Raw genomic sequence first — 17211 nt, 5'->3', positions numbered from 1 at the left:
GACTAATAAGGCTTTTCAGGAAAAGCTCAGCTCTGGGGACAGCCCAGAGCTAACAAACACTTTTGGTTGAGATAAACCTATGCTAGACCAGAACTAACTTCTCTCTGATGCTCTTGTTCATCCTTTGTAAATTATACTACCAACAATAAGAATTTACTTTCATGCATTTCACCCTTCTTTTGGTGGGGTGGGGAAAGCAGGCAGGGGGAGGGTTGGGAAGGCTGTGGGTCTGGCCCTGAAATTTCACTGGTGTAGAGAACATGCAATATAGAAATTCAGAAAAAAAAAATAAAGAAAAAAACAAAAACAAAAAAACAGCCTAGGGGGCAGCTAGGTGGTGCAGTGGATAGAGCACCAGCTCTGGATTCAGGAGGACCTGAGTTCAAATCTGACCTCAGACACTTAACACTTACTAGCTGTGTGACCCTGGGCAAGTCACTTAACCCCAATTGCCTCACCAAAAAAACAAAAACAAAAACAAGAAATTCAGAAAACTCTTTTACTAATGTAAACAGGCAACTGTTTCGAAAAACAGGTTTGTTTAGAGATCTGTAAGGTTAAATAATGTTTCCAGGTCACTTAGCTAGTATGTGTCAGAAGCAGGACTTGAACCAAAGGTCTGCTTGACACTGACGCTTTCTATATCACCCCTTAGCCTCTGTAACACCATCACCTTCTGGACATGGGCACAGTAGTTGACTGGGCCCAAGCATAGAAACTGGTTTCCTGTCTAAAACTGTAATGCCATGATCCCTGAACAACTGAAGGTCCCAGGGTCACTTCTGGACCTAGAAAAAGAGTTGTGACCTTATTTTTTTTTTGGCTTGTTGAAACTAAGATGTTGACTTGAATATGTGTGTGTGTGTGTGTGTATACACACACACATATATTTAAATAAGCTGGTTCATAGTAGAAATTCATGGTTTTAGGTACAATCCTTTTTCTTTTCTGCATATATAGAAATGCTCATGTTTGTTGATGTTTGTCAAGTTCAAAATAACAAAAAGTTTAAATATAAATCCATTTTTAAAAGCATTTAAACACAATACTTCATATTTTGTCTGACCAGAATGGGAGTTGAGAAAGACTGGTGAACCTGGGTGAATGAATGACAAACTCTCTGTGCCTTAGGTTCCTTAACTGTAAAGTAAGGGGGCTGACCCTTTCCAGTTCTAAATCTACGATACTAGCATCCCCCAAACTCACCCTATTCCTAACATCCTAATTTGTCGTGGGCAGTACCTAGGTTTTCAGCCTCAAGTCAATTCCTCACTCTCCCTTGTCCAACCGGTTTCCAAGTTTTGTTCATTCTCCCTCCATAATCTCTCTATAACCAAGCTTTGTAAAGTCACACTAGGCACAGGATGGGCCTTTTTAAGGGTAGGGCCACATAAAGCTGAGCCCCTCCAGAATAGGGGCCCATGAACTTAACTGATGACTGTATTTCAATATTATTGGTTTCCTTTCTAGTTGTCTTTTTATACATTTAAAAATCGCATTCTAAGAAGGGATCCATGGCACAAATAAGGTTAAGAACCCCTTCTCTAAAACAAAGGATTCCATTTTTTCCTTCTTCCATTCAATCATACACTCATTTCCAAGTAGCCACTTGGGACTAGGCACTTGGTGCTCCCTTGACATCATTCCCATGGCAATCCTCAGGAGGTCCCTCCTAGGTTTCTAGCACCACATTCTTGTCAACACATAAATAAGTAATACTCCCATGACCACTACTTGGAATTTTCATCATCTTCTTTTCTCTTCTCATTTCTTAAATTTGAGGGGAGAATATGGCTTAAAATAAGCTTTGGGAAGGAAATTAAAAGAATGCTATCTTATGGCAACTAGGTAGACACTTTGCATCTTTGTCCATCAGTGAGATACAGTAAGCAGAAAACTCTTTCTCCCAGCTGACAGGGCCCAGTTACTGTGAATTTGAAAGAAATGGGCCCTGGGGCCAAGAGTTTGCCGCCTCAGATCTCCCACTTCCAATACAGCAGGCCCCCTGAAGGCAGGTCCAATATTTCATTTGCTTTACCAAGCATCCAGGTCAGTATAGACCAAAGAACTGAGGAACCACCTAATGGCACTTAGGTGTTATCTAAAATAAAAAAGTTCAGCTCCTCAGTCTGTGAACCACTTAGTAAAAGCACAACGTGAAAGGAAATACACAAAGCCCCTGGCACTGTAGAACTCTCTCCCAGAGGCCTTCCAAGTTTTATTCTAAAACTGAAGTTCTTACAAATACCCTAGAATGAGACAGAAACAAAGAGACTTTTATTGCTGGTGGTGTTAAGAACTACAAATCAGGGCAGACAAGCCCCAAGAACTTCCCGGTGTGGCACTCCACTAGGGAAGAGACAGTAGTGGGGCCTGAGAACACACCAGTGCGGGTGGGTGTTCTGACAACTGTCCACGGAGCCACTGCAGTCTTAATAAATTAAGTTCTCCCCTCCAAATGAAAAGCAACCTAAGGAGGAAGAAAACACTAGAAAAATTCAATGCCCCTTTACCTCACTGATTGGAATGGAAGCAAAGGTGGCCAGCAGCTTTTTACTTCCTTTTGTAAGACAAACCCAATGAAACCATTTAATTTAAAGAAGCCTCTTTATTCGGAACCAGGAGAAGGAGCCTGACTTTTTGCTCTGTAATCTGGAGCAGAAGAACCTGGACAAGGATGATGCATGACAAGTTGTGGATGTTGTGCTGCTGTGTGTGGCACTGCCCTTCCTTGGGGGAAGCTCTGCTGGGCAAGGAAAGGCAGGAGAGTTGTAACAGGTACTGGCAAGAAGTGGCGTTGGTGACGACACCCTTTTCTGCCTCCCCTCCAACACGAACCGGAAAGACTCAAGCCAACCACAAAAGGGGTACCAGGGCCAAAGCACAGGGCAGTACCAAGCCCTGGTATCGATGCCATCTCATTTTCCAGCCCTTCGCTCTTCCTGGTGTTTGGTGATTAGGTATTTGAAGAACTCATACACAGACCATGCAATGGCCGTGGAGGGGATCTGATAAATGACTCTGGCCTGTACCCCTCGGAAGTAGGCAGTCACCCCGCCTACCCGGTACACCGTCCTGAAGGCACTAGCCATGCCTGAGATATGTCCACTAATATTTGAGTTCAAAGCCAAGGATTCCTGGGTGTTGAGCAGTGTTTTGCAAACGTCCAAAGGGGTGGTGAGGGCAGCAGCTACGGCTCCTGCACAGGCCCCAGAGATGACATGGGAGCTAGGGTCGTACTGTCTGTGGGGGTTAAAGTGCTCTTGCAGGAATTCGTAGGTCATGAAGTGAATGGCTTGGAAAGGGACGTTCATGGTTAACTGGGTGGTGTAGCTTCGGTAAAAGGCTCCAGCCCCTTCGTTCTGCCACACTGCCCGAACACAGTCTGTCACCCGATGGTACGGTGAGTTGTACATCTGCATCCTCTGTTTGACCACTGGGGATGGCAAAGGGTCGAGTAACCGACGCAGGAGTGGTGGTGTCCAGATTCAAATTCCCAAGCCAGCGGATCAGCCAATGAAAGAGAAGAAAAACAGAGATGGATAAGCCACTAATTCTGGAAAGAGAGACTGGAGTGGGGTTGGGGGGAATGAGGACATGACAATCCATTCAGGCTAACTGGATGTCTTATAAAAACATATAAGCCAATGAAAACCACCTTAATGTTCACGAACCTCCTTCATCTCTGAAGACTAAGCCGCCTTGTGGAGAACCTATTGCACCTGGTCTCCCTAGTATTTACCCACATCCAAGCTAGAAATGTAGGGGAAGCATGGTCCCAGAGGCAACAAAGCCTGCAGCGGAGGATCACTGGACTTGGGCTCAGGACCCAGCTCCATCTCTTATTAGCCTGGGCATGTCACAGCCTCTCTAAGCTTCGGTTTTCTCAGCTGCAGAATTAATACTTAACTACCTGTGGGTTAATACTTAACTACCTAGCTTAGGGTACTGTTGTGAGGTACAATGGCAAACAGTAAGAAAAGAGCTTTGTAATAATTAGGTGCTATATAAGATATTATTATTATTGACAACAATAATAATAATAATAAACACAGACCTAACACTCCCTGGCCCTTCTCCAGATACAAGAGCGGCTAACTCTGAATAATACAGAGACTACTTCCCTCCTGGAGAAGCTGCACTGAAGGCACGCTGGTACCAAAAGGAAAAGAGCAGTTAGCCAGAGAATTTAACTCTGATGTCAGAGCACCTCCCCCTGTCCAGGGAGAGAATGCTGGGGGAGCTGGGCGTGTCTGTGAGGCTTGTGACCCTGCATTCAAGCTGCTAAGCTCTGGAGATTCTCACCACTGGGCCTTGGCCCAAGCAAGTAAGGGGCTACAGCAACCCAAGGTAAATCCAACTGTGCCACGGACAAGCCCCGTTCATTTATAGCTATGGAGCTGCCTCTGTTCCCTACTGATCCCCTGACTGAGGGGTTAAGCATATTCCTCTAAGAAAAGGAGTCAAGACTTCATCTTCACTTCTCATTTGAAGAGCAGGATGCTCAAATCTGGGCCTGCTCCCCACAGATGTCCCTAAGTAGGCTCTAACAAAGCCTGGCACTTTCCCTGTTGAAGACCCCTCAGTGATACAGGGAAGTACATCATGTTACTGCCCAAGGGGCCTGCCCCACCAAGCAGAAAACATGAAGGAGCCGAGGTGCAATAAGGGTGTGGAAGACTGAAATCCCACCAGCTCTCTTCCTCTCAGAAGCCAAGGGAGTTCAGAAGAGCAGATACCAACTCCCTACTCAGGGAGAAAAGGTGGGAAAATTGTTACCTTCTGCTGGATTCATGGCCGCGTCATGGGAGTAATGTTGCTACACACCCTGCTGCACCTGTAAATAAGAAAATAACTGCCACATGTGAGCCAGGAGAGGTGAGCAGAGTGCTGGAGCTGGAGTAAGAGGGCCTGGTTTCAAATCCCACCTCTGACCCTGACTGGCTTGTGGTCCTGGGCAATTCCCCTAGCCTTTCTAGTCCTCATTTTCCTGGTCTGTACCTTTTACCCTCCTTTAGGGTAATAATAAAGTGCTCTGCAAACTTTCAAGCATTTAAAGGCCTCTATCTAGATGCATATCTCTACCTAAGTATCACTGTGAGCTATGATTACTGAGGTCATAGGATGAAGTAGGACCCAGCCAACACCATCACAGCGTCTCAAAAGTCATCCAGCATGCGATAAGAGGTGAGAAAAGGGAAACTGAGGCAAGAAATCAATAGCCTTTAAGATCTTGAGTGGATGAATCAACTACTTAACAAGGACATACCAAAGCAAGTTAGCTGATAGATACTACAGGAAGGATACTTCCTGGCATTGCCAAATTCTCTGTTAAGAGGCCCAGGGAGAGTCAATGAAAATTACCCAAACTTGTGTCAAGAAAAGACCTTTAGGGGCAGGTAGGTGCGCAGTGGGTAGAGCACCGGCCCTGGAGTCAGGAGTATCTGAGTTCAAATCCGGCCTCAGACACAACACTAGCTGTGTGACCCTCGGCAAGTCACTTGACCCCAATTGCCTCACTAAAAAAAAAAAAAGACCTTTAAAGAACTTGAAGCAGCTTGTGACTTGTGCAGATAGACATGTGAGCTATGTAAGAGCTGGTTTAATTGTCTAAACAAGGGAAGTTACTCAGGGATGTAACCTTCTTGGGCAACCCTGACTTCACAAAAGAAAGGACTTACCTCCTAGCTCCCTCACCACGTATTTCTAGATCTTCCTGCCTGCACCCCTCCTTCAACCCTCAAGCACACCTCCAGCATATGCCACAACCAATTCTTAAATCCAGGCATACCATAAAGTTATGGCCTAACCCCCTCCTTGTCCCCCTTGAGCCCCAAAGTTCTTGTTTTCACATAACTTGCATGGTTCTTACTACCTATCCTAATAAACTGTTTTTGAGCCTATTCCAAAAACTTGAGGATTCGTCTCATTGTTCAGGACCCCTACCTCAACCTTTCTGCTCCTCTCAATATCTAATAGGGAGTAGCTCCTACTTCTAGTTATAGTTGATAAATATTTATTGAGGACATACTATGTACCAGGTACTGTGGCTAAGTGCTCACTTTCTGTGCCACAAGTAACCCTGCCCATGAGATGATGACAACTATCTAAGAAATGATGTTGAGACTAGGGTCTTCCCTGAGTGTCCCCATTAGCACAGCACTAGGAACTCTGACTCCATGAGAAAGGAAGATGGAGTGGCAGTAAGAGGGGAGAGGAAAGAACATTAGGAGTGTTGTTGAAAGCCAATGGGTTTCTAAGAGCCCACAAAGAAATTCAAGGCTTGCTGGTGCTTCCCCTCTGATCTGGCCTAATCTCGCCCAAAGCTTCAGTTCAAAAATGTTTTAAATCAGTTAAATGTTGAGAGCAGCAAAAGACCAAGAACAGGGTGGGGGGCGGGTGGGATTGCAGCACAGGAAAGATCAATACCATTGGCAATATGGCTATTGCCCCCGGATGGATTACATCACTCGTGTCTTTTTAATTTTTCATAGCAGGCAAAATACCGGGCAATGGGCAGGCCCGGCCCCCGTTGCAGTGATGTTCAAGCCCCCGCATGGGCCTCCACAGGCCTTCAGTTCGCACAATCCTCCACAGGGCATCCAACACATTTCGGTATCGAGCAGCTGGATCTGGCTGTAGGCTCTGCATCCGGGTCTGAAATGAAAGAAGTGGGCCATTTAATGACGTCAAGAGCTCAGCATCCTCACCCAAGACCAACACATACAAAGGCTCTCAGGAAATGCAAGGGCCTTCCACATAGAGTCATGCCCTGCCAATCACTACTGATCTTCAGAAGTGACACCTAGCTTCGGGCTCCAATTCTCTCCAAATCGACCAGCCTTTCAGAACCCTGTGTCTGTTCTTGCTCTATCCAGCTCTGATTCTGAGGGTGGAACACTGTATTCTCCCTTGAGAAAAGCAGGGCTGTAGATTTAGATGTGTCTCTTAGGGGAATCTCAAAATGAAATACACACAGGGAGCAATTCTACAATGCAGAGAGGCAAGTTTTCTCCAGCCTCCACTGAATTAGATACTTGCTAGCCAAATAAACTCAAGTTATCTGAGCACTCTTCTACAAAATGGGTTTCCAATTCAATTTGACAAATACTTATCTAGTACCTGGTTCCTGCCCACACATTATACCACCTAACAAGAGAAAGCCAAGCAGAAAGATGCCTTAGATTCTCTGAAGTGGCGCTGTGGTTTCCAAGGGGCTGCCTTGGCAGAGATGGAATTCCTATTTTGTTTTATCAAAGGAGAAAGGATACATAGGACTTTGTCTACTTGGAAAGCATGCTTTCCTGAAACTCTCAAAGTGTTTACATTTACCTGGAAACCAATGCTAGACAGTAAAGTATCTCATATCATTCTCTTGGAGCAGACGAAGAGATATGGACTAGACTACAATTAGATTCAGACCTCTACTAGAGTACCCAAGGGATGTGTGTAGCCCTGCTGAATATTTTTATCAATGACACAAGATGGCATGCTTGGCACATTTTTCAGATTACACAAAGCCTGAGAGGATGGCTAGACAGAGTCAGGGTTCAAAAGGATCTTGGCAGAATCTCTCTTTAAAGAACTATATAGGAGCAGCTAGGTGGCGCAGTGGATAAAGCACTGCCCTGGATTCAGGAGGACCTGAGTTCAAATCCAGCCTCAGACACTTAACACTTACTAGCTGTGTGACCCTGGGCAAGTTCTTCAAGCTGATTGGTTCACTGGGCCTGAAGGTGGTCAAAGTTCAAAGTTGTTAGCTTCTGAGAACAATTACTTTCTTAAGTACCCTTAAGTACCAGCCACATGTGTTTACAATCTAGTAAGAGGTCAACAGTTCATTACCTTATCTAATTCAATCATTTTAAATCTCCAGGTGGGTCCCTGAGTATCAGCTAAATCCATTATCTTAGCACACTATTTTAAAAAAAATTATGAGCAGGATGCTATCAGAAAAATCTGGAAAGACCTACATGAACTGATGCAAAGTGAAATATACTGTATAGAAAATAACAGCAATATTGTAAGATGATCAGCTGTGAATGACTTGGTTATTTTCAGCAATGCAATGATCCAAGACAACTCTGAAGGACTCATGAAAAATACAATCCATCTAGAGAAAGAACTGATGGTATCTGAATACAGATTGAAGTATAATTTTTTTTGTTAGTTCCTTTTGTTTTTGTCTGTTTTCTTTCACAACCTGGATAATGTGGAAATGTTTTCCATGACTACTCATGTATAACTTATATTGAATTGCTTGAGTTCTTGGGGGGAAGGATGGGAGGAAGAGTATTTGGAACATGAAGTTTTAAAAAACTGATGTCGGGGCAGCTAGGTGGTGCAGTGGATAGAGCACTGGCCCCGGATTCAGGAGGACCTGAGTTCAAATCTGGCCTCAGACACTTAACACTTACTAGATGTGTGTCCCTGGGCAAGTCACTTAACCCCAATTGCCTCACCAAACAAACAAAAATTGATGTCAAAATTTGTTTTTACATGTAATTTGGGAAAATAAAAATTCTAAATAAATAAAACAAAAGGATCTTGACAGGCTGGAGCATTGGGCTGGATCCACCAAAATGAAATAGGAATAAATGTAAAGTTTTATCTTTGAGTATAAAAATCAACTTCACCAATGCAAGTCAAGAGAGGCATGGTTCGAGAACAGTCGTTTTGAAAAAAGATCTGGGGTTTCTACGGGCTGCAAACTCAGTATTGTGATGTGGGAGACAAAAAAGATGATGTGATCTCAGGCTGAGCTTCCAGGAAGAAGGTGATGGTCCCACGGTGCTCTAGAGGGTTGACTCAGTTCTACTTACCACAGTTTAAGGCCATTTCAAGATGGAGACTCTCCATGAGAGGACAAGCAGAGTGGGAAAGAACCTCAGAGCCATGTCATGAGGACCAGTGGCATGAACTGGGCATGTTTGGCCTAAAGAAGCCTCATGGAGGCCATGACAACTGTCTTCCCCATCTGAAGGGCTGCCATGTAGTGGAGGGAGGCCACTTACTCCGTCTGGCCCCAGAATACAGAATTAGCAGCAATGGGGAGAAGTCGCCAAAAAGACCTTTGCAGGCCTCTAACAAGGGGAGCTGCCCAAAGGTGGAAGGGGCCTGCTCTCCTTTCCTGAAGTCTTTCATGTAGAGGCTGATCCCCCTTGTTGGGTATGTGTGTGTGTGTGTGTGGGGGGGATTCCTGTGGGGCACAGGTTGGACTAGATGGCCTCCCAGATCCTTCCCAGCTCCCCCATTCTGGAATTCTGTGCAATGAGGAGCACTGCAGTGTCTGTCACCAGGGGGCCAAATGTCAAAGTGGTCTCGGGGCAGAATGAGCCCTGGAAAACAAGAACCCCAGTGCTTCTTGTGTGTGCCATCACTGAACCAAAACTGTGGTAGAAGATGCCATTCACCATTGGTAAGTATCCTCCGGTGTGGTCCACGAGCAAATGTAAATGTAAATTAAGAAGTTAATCCTACTTGAAAAACCCTTACAGACCAAAACATCGGTCTGCAGCCGAACCACTGCCTGTTCATCTGTGTGGTAAGTCAATGCCTGGAGGCCAGGAACCATATTTTGTTTATCTTCTTACATTGCCCTCAGGGCCTAGCACACAGAATTTCTGTCATTCAGTAACTGACTATGGTGTAGACTTGAAAATATGAATTACCATGTGAACCCAGGAGCAACGTAACTATCACATCCTTATACTGCATAACTATAGTGACTGATGCAGAAGTATCAGGCCCATTTATCAATGAGTCAAATTATGCCTGAATATCACACTTTGTTTAAAGCTGCAACATTTAAAAATCCAGCTCCTCTTCCCTATTCTTCAAACCACTGGACGCAGTTGGATTGAAATAGCTGACACTTTGTGCAAGCTCAGTGTAATCCAAAAGTTCTATCACCACAGGAAGCAACTGGGGTCCATGGAAGGCTAGATTAGCTGGTCACTAATGGGAGCATTCAGCAATCCACATTCCTCTGGAGTCCTTTCCTAATGGACAGTCACTATGGCTATGGCTGAAACCTAGAGGGGTAGAATCCCAGAGGATTATCCGAAGATATACTGAATCATCCATCACAATAAGCCACTGTTCTTTTCCATGGAAAACAAAACTAAACATATTTACCCAGAGGAAGAACTCTTTGGACGAGCAGCCTGAGTAGCTGACACGGTTACTAGTGAACAAGATGGATAAGAACCCAAAGGGATGATCACAAACTGACAGGTACTCAAAGAGAAGTTTAAAACTGGGTTAAGCCATGGAATTAAAAAGCCGTAGGGTCATTGGATAATAAAATCTAGAGCTGGAATGGAACTTGAAATTCAGCAGGTAGCACCTTTTCATTTTAAAGATGATGAACCCAGGGGGCAGCTAGGTGGCGCAGTGGATAAGGCACCAGCCTTGGATTCACGAGGACCTGAGTTCAAACCCAGCCTCAGACACTTACTAGCTGTGTGACCCTGGGCAAGTCACTTAACCCCCATTGCCCTGCAAAAACCAAAAAAAAACCCCAAACAAACAAAGATGATGAACCCAAGTATCAGACAGGTTAACTGCCTTGCCTAGAGAGGAAGGGTTTGAACCCAGATCTGGTCTCCACATTTAGTGCTCTTTCCATCACATTCCTTCTCTGCAGATGGGGGGAGGGGGAGAGGAGAACTTCTAAAATTCTTCTTGATTTTTGCTGGAGTCAACCTTGTACTTGGGTAATCTATCTTGAATCTAGCTTTGAGGAGTTTTGACTACCAAGTAGATTTCAATAACTCTAGATGTAGACCCCATTCAAAAGTCTCATCCTGGTGAATGTACACACTTGCTGAGAGGACTCATTTAGAATCTGGGAGAGGTGCCCAATAAATGTGGCTATGCAAATTTGTAGGTAAATAAGATCAAGCTTTCATGATGAAAGGAGGCCTCTGTGAGTAGGGGCTTTGACAGAACTTTGCAAAATTCAAAGTTTGAAAGTGGTCCTTGGGCCCTCTGAGGAAAACCATCTTGGTTGGTACCATACCCAAAATACTCAAAGCCACTACATGGAATCTTATTAATAATCCAGGTAGGTCCCCATTAGTTTAAGTAATGAATCTCCGGCAGTGGTGACATGTATTTAAATTCTCATTCTTCAAAGTTTTAGTTATGCAAAATATGGTCATTGGTTCAAGCCCAATGGGAATATGAAGTGAGAATTCCAGTAACGCAACTACTTCAGGGGAGATTTTCTTATTCTCACCAACTGGGACCTGGCTGTAGCTAATATTTACACACAAAGTGCTTTCCATTAAGTGCTCACAGCAACACTGTGATGTAGCTTCTATTACTAGCCTCATTTCACAGATGAGAATGTCTGACCTCAGAGAAGTTAAGTGACTTGCCTGTAGTCACACAGCTAGTTACCGAGTAGGATCAGAAACCAGTCTTTCCTGACTCCACTTTGCTGCCTCAGTCTCTCCATCTTAGAATGAATAGATCAGGACAGTGGGTTCAATTCTCCTTATGATGGCTTGATAAGCTCAAAGTAAGCCGCAACTTGTACATGAAATAAGTTTCTATCTTTAGACTATGGATAAATAAGCTTGCTATTTAACTCAATAACCCTGCTGTTAAATGTAATGAAATAAATATCCAATTCTGCCTTTCTTCTTATGTTAAAAGAACTATTTTTGGGGCAGCTAGGTGGCACAGTGGATAGAGCACCGGCCCTGGAGTCAGGAGTACCTGAGTTCAAATCCGGCCTCAGACACTTAACACTTGCTAGCTGTGTGACTCTGGGCAAGTCACTTAACCCCAATTGCCTCACTTAAAAAAAAAAAAGAAAAAAAAAGAACTATTTTTTAGACTTAATAAGGTACAAAAAATGTCAAATACCTAGAATACCATGAGGAGAAAGCCATATCCTTAAGACTTTAAGTACATATTATTTCTATTTGGAGTTGGGAGGAACTTGTACCTTTTGGCCTCTGGCTACACAACTGTATCCCCTTCAATATATACATGGAAGACTGGTGTCTTCTTTCTTAATCTGTTATTAAGAATCAAAGGAACCCTAAGATCATAGATTTCGTGCTGGAAGGACCTTAGAGATGATCTAGTCCAGGTGAGGCTTACAGAATAAGCGAGGCACACTGGCACAAGTGACTTGTCTATGATGATACAAGTCAGTAAGTGACAGAGCTAGGGTTTGGGCCTAAGCGCTTGGATTACAGATCCAACATCTTTACACCACACCATGCTGCCTCTCCAGCTTCTATCTAATCTTTGCACACATCTTTCCTCAGGCCATTGGAGAATGTTTCTGATGAGTTTACATCTCAATTAAGGTCGATTGTCTGAAGGTTGATGAACAGCCTCCATGAATGTTACTTCCATTAGGGGTCACCTCAATTAATATCCTCATTTTATAGATGAGACTAAGAGCCAGAGAGGTTGTGACCTGCCCAAGGTCACATAGAACAGATGGGATTCGAACTCAAGGCTTTCTTACTCTAAGTCAGTACTCTTTTCCCTAGAACTCCGGAAAGGTAGGCAGACGGGGTGAACATTTCAACAGATGATGTTAAGGAGGTTATGGGGCTAGGATGAACATCTAGAACCTCACTAATAAACTATATACCAGTTTTGGAGGCACGCAGAGGGAAACTAGCACTTCTAAGGCCACAGGCCCGTAGGATTTAGAGTGGGAAGGAACCTTAGGTAACCTAGTCCAGTCTCCTCATTTGGCTCCTACACCCAAATCACACGCCCTTCAAGTGTTTGTTAGATTGCAGGGCTATAAGTGGTCTGTCTGGCTCTGCCCTGCTGTGGCACAAATCTGGGTATCTATGGTTTGTGTCCCTCATAAGGATATTTCAAGCTTGTCTGATCTTGATAAGGCATCTGAGGGTTGTATGTACAGGTTTGGATGCCAAGAGGAAGTGACAACTTTCAGTTACAGACTTGCTATGAATGTCCTGTAGGGTAAGGATGTGTGGGTAGAGGGTGGTTCCCCTTCTGCCTTTCCCCCTTCCATTTGTAATGCATCTGCTGGGAAAGTGGTCAGGAAAGGCTTCTAAGAGAAAGGAAGAGAACTTCATTTCTATGTCTGCAATAGGATCTAACACTGGCTCACAAAATGTTATCTATGTTTAACCTACTTCTCCTCCGGTAACTTAAGATCTAGCACTAGGGGAAAGGGGAAAAAAAAAAAAAGATTCCACTTAAAACAGCCTTTGTATACTTGAAGACAGTAAAACTTCCCCAAGGACTTTTTTTCTCCAAAACAATAAAATTAGAGTATCAAGTAGGGACTTTTTAAAAACTCAAGAACTCATCTATCTGAACAAGGTCTGTCTTTCAACATTCATCCTGGGGTCTATACCCTTTTTTGATTGGTGCTGTCCTTGTTTAAAGCTCTCAAGGACCTCCACCTAGAAGCTGTCTTCAGGGTTGGTTTCTGGGCTGCACAAGAAAACCAGTCTCTTTACTGTTATCATCTCCAGTCTGACTCAGCTTTCACAGCTACAATGGTCACCAGGCTCCCTCTGAATGACTTAGGACAGCCTCTCAGGCCCCAGATTTTGCACCCTGGAGGGCGTTCCAAAGGACAGAGGGACCTGACAGCTATTCTTGGAGGAGTTTGTTCTGAGCAATGGCGGCACTAACTGGCAGAATTAGCCTTGCAAGCTGACACCTCTGATTTGAAGGCAGGCATTTTGGTCTGCTTGTGAAAAACTAATCTCATTTTGGAGTCACTCAATTTAGAGTCATTTGCTGAATTGTGAAATGATTTTCACTGCTCTTCCTTGGTCTGTTTCTTTATATCCCAACATGTGAGCTAGATGAAGTAGTCTAACAGTCTAAGTATAGTAAGATTACTTTACAGTTGGGCCATGCTCACTTTTTCAAATTCAACTAGTGAATTCTGTAGTCTAAATATATTTCATTGTGGGTTTCAACCTTTTAACTGGACCTTTATCTGCTCTGCGTTTACATGATCTTTCCTTCTGTCTGTCGCTGCTCGGTACTAGCCCCTCCTCAATCTCGTAGGTTCATAGAATGTTGGAAAGGATTTTGGAGATCGCCTCATCCTTTATAGATAAAGACAACTGAGGCCCAGGGAAATAGAAGTACTTATCCAAAGTCATACAGCTAGTTGGCAGTATAGATTAGATCTGGGCCTAGTACCCATGGTTCTCAGGACAATTTTCAACACATTCATTTCTAGTTTTCCAGTTTATTGAGATTATATAGAATCTTTAACATTTGTAGCATCACAAGATCATAGATTTTGAGCTGAAAGTCATCTCAAGTGATCATCTAATCTAACATTCTCATTTTACAGAGGGGGAAACTAAGGCCCAGAGATGTTACATAATTTGCCCAAGTTCACAGAAGACTCAGCAGAGAATCTTCTCTATTAAAGTAACAATCAGTATCTTCTGTTTCACACTTGATATCACTTCCCAAAGTTCTAGCTAATCCTGTTCATTCCCTGTCATTCATAAAACTTGAATAAGCATGTTCTCTATTTCTCTGTCCAGACTACAAGTGAAAGTATGAAACCATATACAAGAGAGAGCCCGGGAGAAGACTGTTTACCATGCATCCTCCACAAATGTAAAATTAGTTTACTTTTAAAATACAACAATCCATTTAAGTAGAATAGTGTACCTTAAATCACATTTTCCTATTTGGAAAAGAATATTACATGGAGAAGAAAGCTTATCACCTATCGTGTGACCTTTCATTATGTAGTTGGGCCTCAAGACCCTACTATTTTATCACAACTCTTCAATTCCCCTACCCCCCCCCCCCCACTTGCTATTCTTTCTTCCAATTCTGCCCTCCTTTTATTCCTCACCTTGACAGCTGCTCCATCAGGCATGACCAATAAATACTAAGAATCTCCTCACCTCCATAGCCTCTTTTCTACAGGAGATCTAACTTTTTGATTCACTAATTAGACTATATTATAACGAGCTGGTTCTGGCTGGGACTGACTTTGCCATCAGGTGAATCCGACATGATATTCTGGTGCTGTCTCAATCAATATGCTTCAGACACACTACTTTTCCCTTCATCTTCAAACCCCCCCCCCTTTTTGGACAGTGGTTCGTGACCACAGAAACTCATTACCAGTTGAAGGCCCTGCCCACTTCCCCTGTTGCAGTTGCACATCATGTCCTGGTTCCAGCTCAATTTTCATGTGCGGGACATCATGCCCAATGCATTAAGACACTGCACACACTCCATCCTCGGACTATGCCAACAGGGACCCCAGAGTTCTGGCTGCATTTTTTGATTCCAATCTCGATGGGAGTAAAACCATGATACCGCCAAGAGTTTCTTTCTCCTGCTGCCAAGTCCCAGAATCGGCTCCTACTCCCATCATCTAGGATGGCAGAGATGGCAAAGCCCTGCCCAGAACACATACAATAACTGGGTAACAATCCCCAACCCATCCAATAGCTGGAAAGACCCCCCCAGCCACTACCACCTGCTGGTGTGAGGGGGTGTCACCGATGCAGACGGGGAGACCCCCCCCCCCACTCACGCGCCTCTGCCTGACACTCCCTCCTCCCCATCCACCTGGTAGTCCCAGGTGCGACCTCGGGCCTTTTAACCGACGGGTCTCACTTTGGATAAGACCTCTGTCCTGGGCCCGGTTCGGACGTCAGCCCCAGTTCGAATCAGGTCCCTGCATCAGCTCCCGGTTCGAATCGGATCTCGGAGGCGGGTCCCGCCGGAAGGGTGGCTCGGACCCGGGCCCGAGGTTTCGGTCAGGACCAGGTGGTGCTGGTTGGGGATCCCGGTCCAGGTCTCACCTTGACACAGTCGACAGGATACATCACGCAGTGCTCCAGGATCCCGGCCACGGCGCCCGCCACCATGTGGGTTGTGACAGTAGCTCCGGCGGGCAGCGCCTCGTAGTCCGGGTCGGGCTCCGGCTCCTGCCGGACTGGGGGCCTACAGGCCCCGGCCTCCCCGCCGCCGGCCCCCCGGCCCACGCCCCGCTGCAGCCACCCGTCCAGCAGCGCTGACTCCCCGGGGCTCCGCCCCGGCCCAGTCGTAGGCCCCCCCGCCACGCCGCCGGCCCCCCGCCCCTCCAGCTCCATCCACCCGGGCCAGCTGCGGCTCCCACCCCCGCCGCTGCCGCTGCCGTAGCCGCCGCCGCCGCCGCCGCCGCCGCTGCTGCAACCACCTCCCCCCGGCCCCGCCGTGTCCGCTCCAGACGCGGCCCAGCGAGTCCGGGGCCTCCGGCTCCCGCTTGGCCCCCGAGGACACGCCCCCCAGCCAACCATTGGCACAGCCGCCGGGTTAGCCCCACCCCCATCCTCGCGTCCCAGAATTGTGCGCGCTCCATTGGTGGATCTACCCGTCGCTCCTTCGTCCCGAGGCGTTGCTAGCGTTTAGGATCCTCCCCTTCCCCTTTGATCTTCAGAGCTTCTTGTTTATTAGCCATTGATTGGATCATCTCCGCAAGAAACCCTCCTCTGTCCCCTTTGGAGGGCGGGAGAACTTCACTTTGAGCACTGATAGGCTAAAGCCTCCAGGAGGTTTGGTCGCGGCCATTGGACCCCATCACCTCGATATCTGGTTGGCCACAGAAAGAGAGGGAAGCCTCGTAGAGGGGAAGCGGAGTCGGGCGCGGGCTTCTTATTGGCTCCTTCATCGACCGGCGCTGCGGGCGGGATGACGTAGGAGGCGGGGTGAGGGCTTCAAGGTCAAACTGCCCAGGGATGCCGTTAGAGACGTAGCTCGAGCGGTCGCTCTGGGCCCGCAGTCACGCCTCGCCTTCTCCGACTCGCAGCTCTGGCAGCGCTGCCCTTATTGCTCCGTGGGACTGGGACTGGGACTGGGACTGGGACTGGGACTGGGACTGGGACTGGGACTGGGGATGGGGGTGGAGGGGAAGGGTCGGCCTTGCGAGGGGAGGCCCCTCCCGCCCCCCGATACGCAGGGAGCCTCTTTTCTCTTTCCTTTGCCCCTGTCCCTTCTCACCAGTGTTTTCTTTCTGGCCGTCACTTCATTGCTATCAGCCTCACCTTCCTTTTGCCCTTTCCCCTTTCAACTCCGAGTTTGCCCTCCCTTCTATCAGCACCTTTTCTTTCCCCTTTCCAACCTTTTACTTCCCTGTAGAGTAAGAGAAAATTCTGTACCCAACTGAGTATGTGCTATTCCCTCTTTGAGCCAAATCAGATGAGATTAAGATCAAAATGTGCA

The 17211-nt window shown here is 45.9% G+C and overlaps 1 protein-coding gene across 1 annotated transcript; it reads right to left on the bottom strand.

The window, feature by feature from the left end:
- Window positions 1-2593: 2593 nt before the first annotated feature.
- SLC25A28 (solute carrier family 25 member 28) lies at window positions 2594-16103 on the bottom strand. The gene is given in 7 exon segments (XM_043987447.1): window positions 2594-3436; window positions 4780-4807; window positions 4809-4837; window positions 6430-6511; window positions 6513-6551; window positions 6553-6657; window positions 15813-16103. Coding segments are annotated over 7 exon segments (1092 nt in total). The 3' UTR covers window positions 2594-2918.
- Between the last annotated feature and the right edge of the window lie 1108 nt (window positions 16104-17211).

The sequence above is a fragment of the Dromiciops gliroides genome, chromosome 2, assembly GCF_019393635.1.
Source record: "Dromiciops gliroides isolate mDroGli1 chromosome 2, mDroGli1.pri, whole genome shotgun sequence".
Lineage (NCBI taxonomy): Eukaryota > Metazoa > Chordata > Mammalia > Microbiotheria > Microbiotheriidae > Dromiciops > Dromiciops gliroides.
The sequence above is the reverse complement of the archived record's forward strand: the minus strand, read 5'-3'. Positions and strand labels throughout refer to the sequence as shown.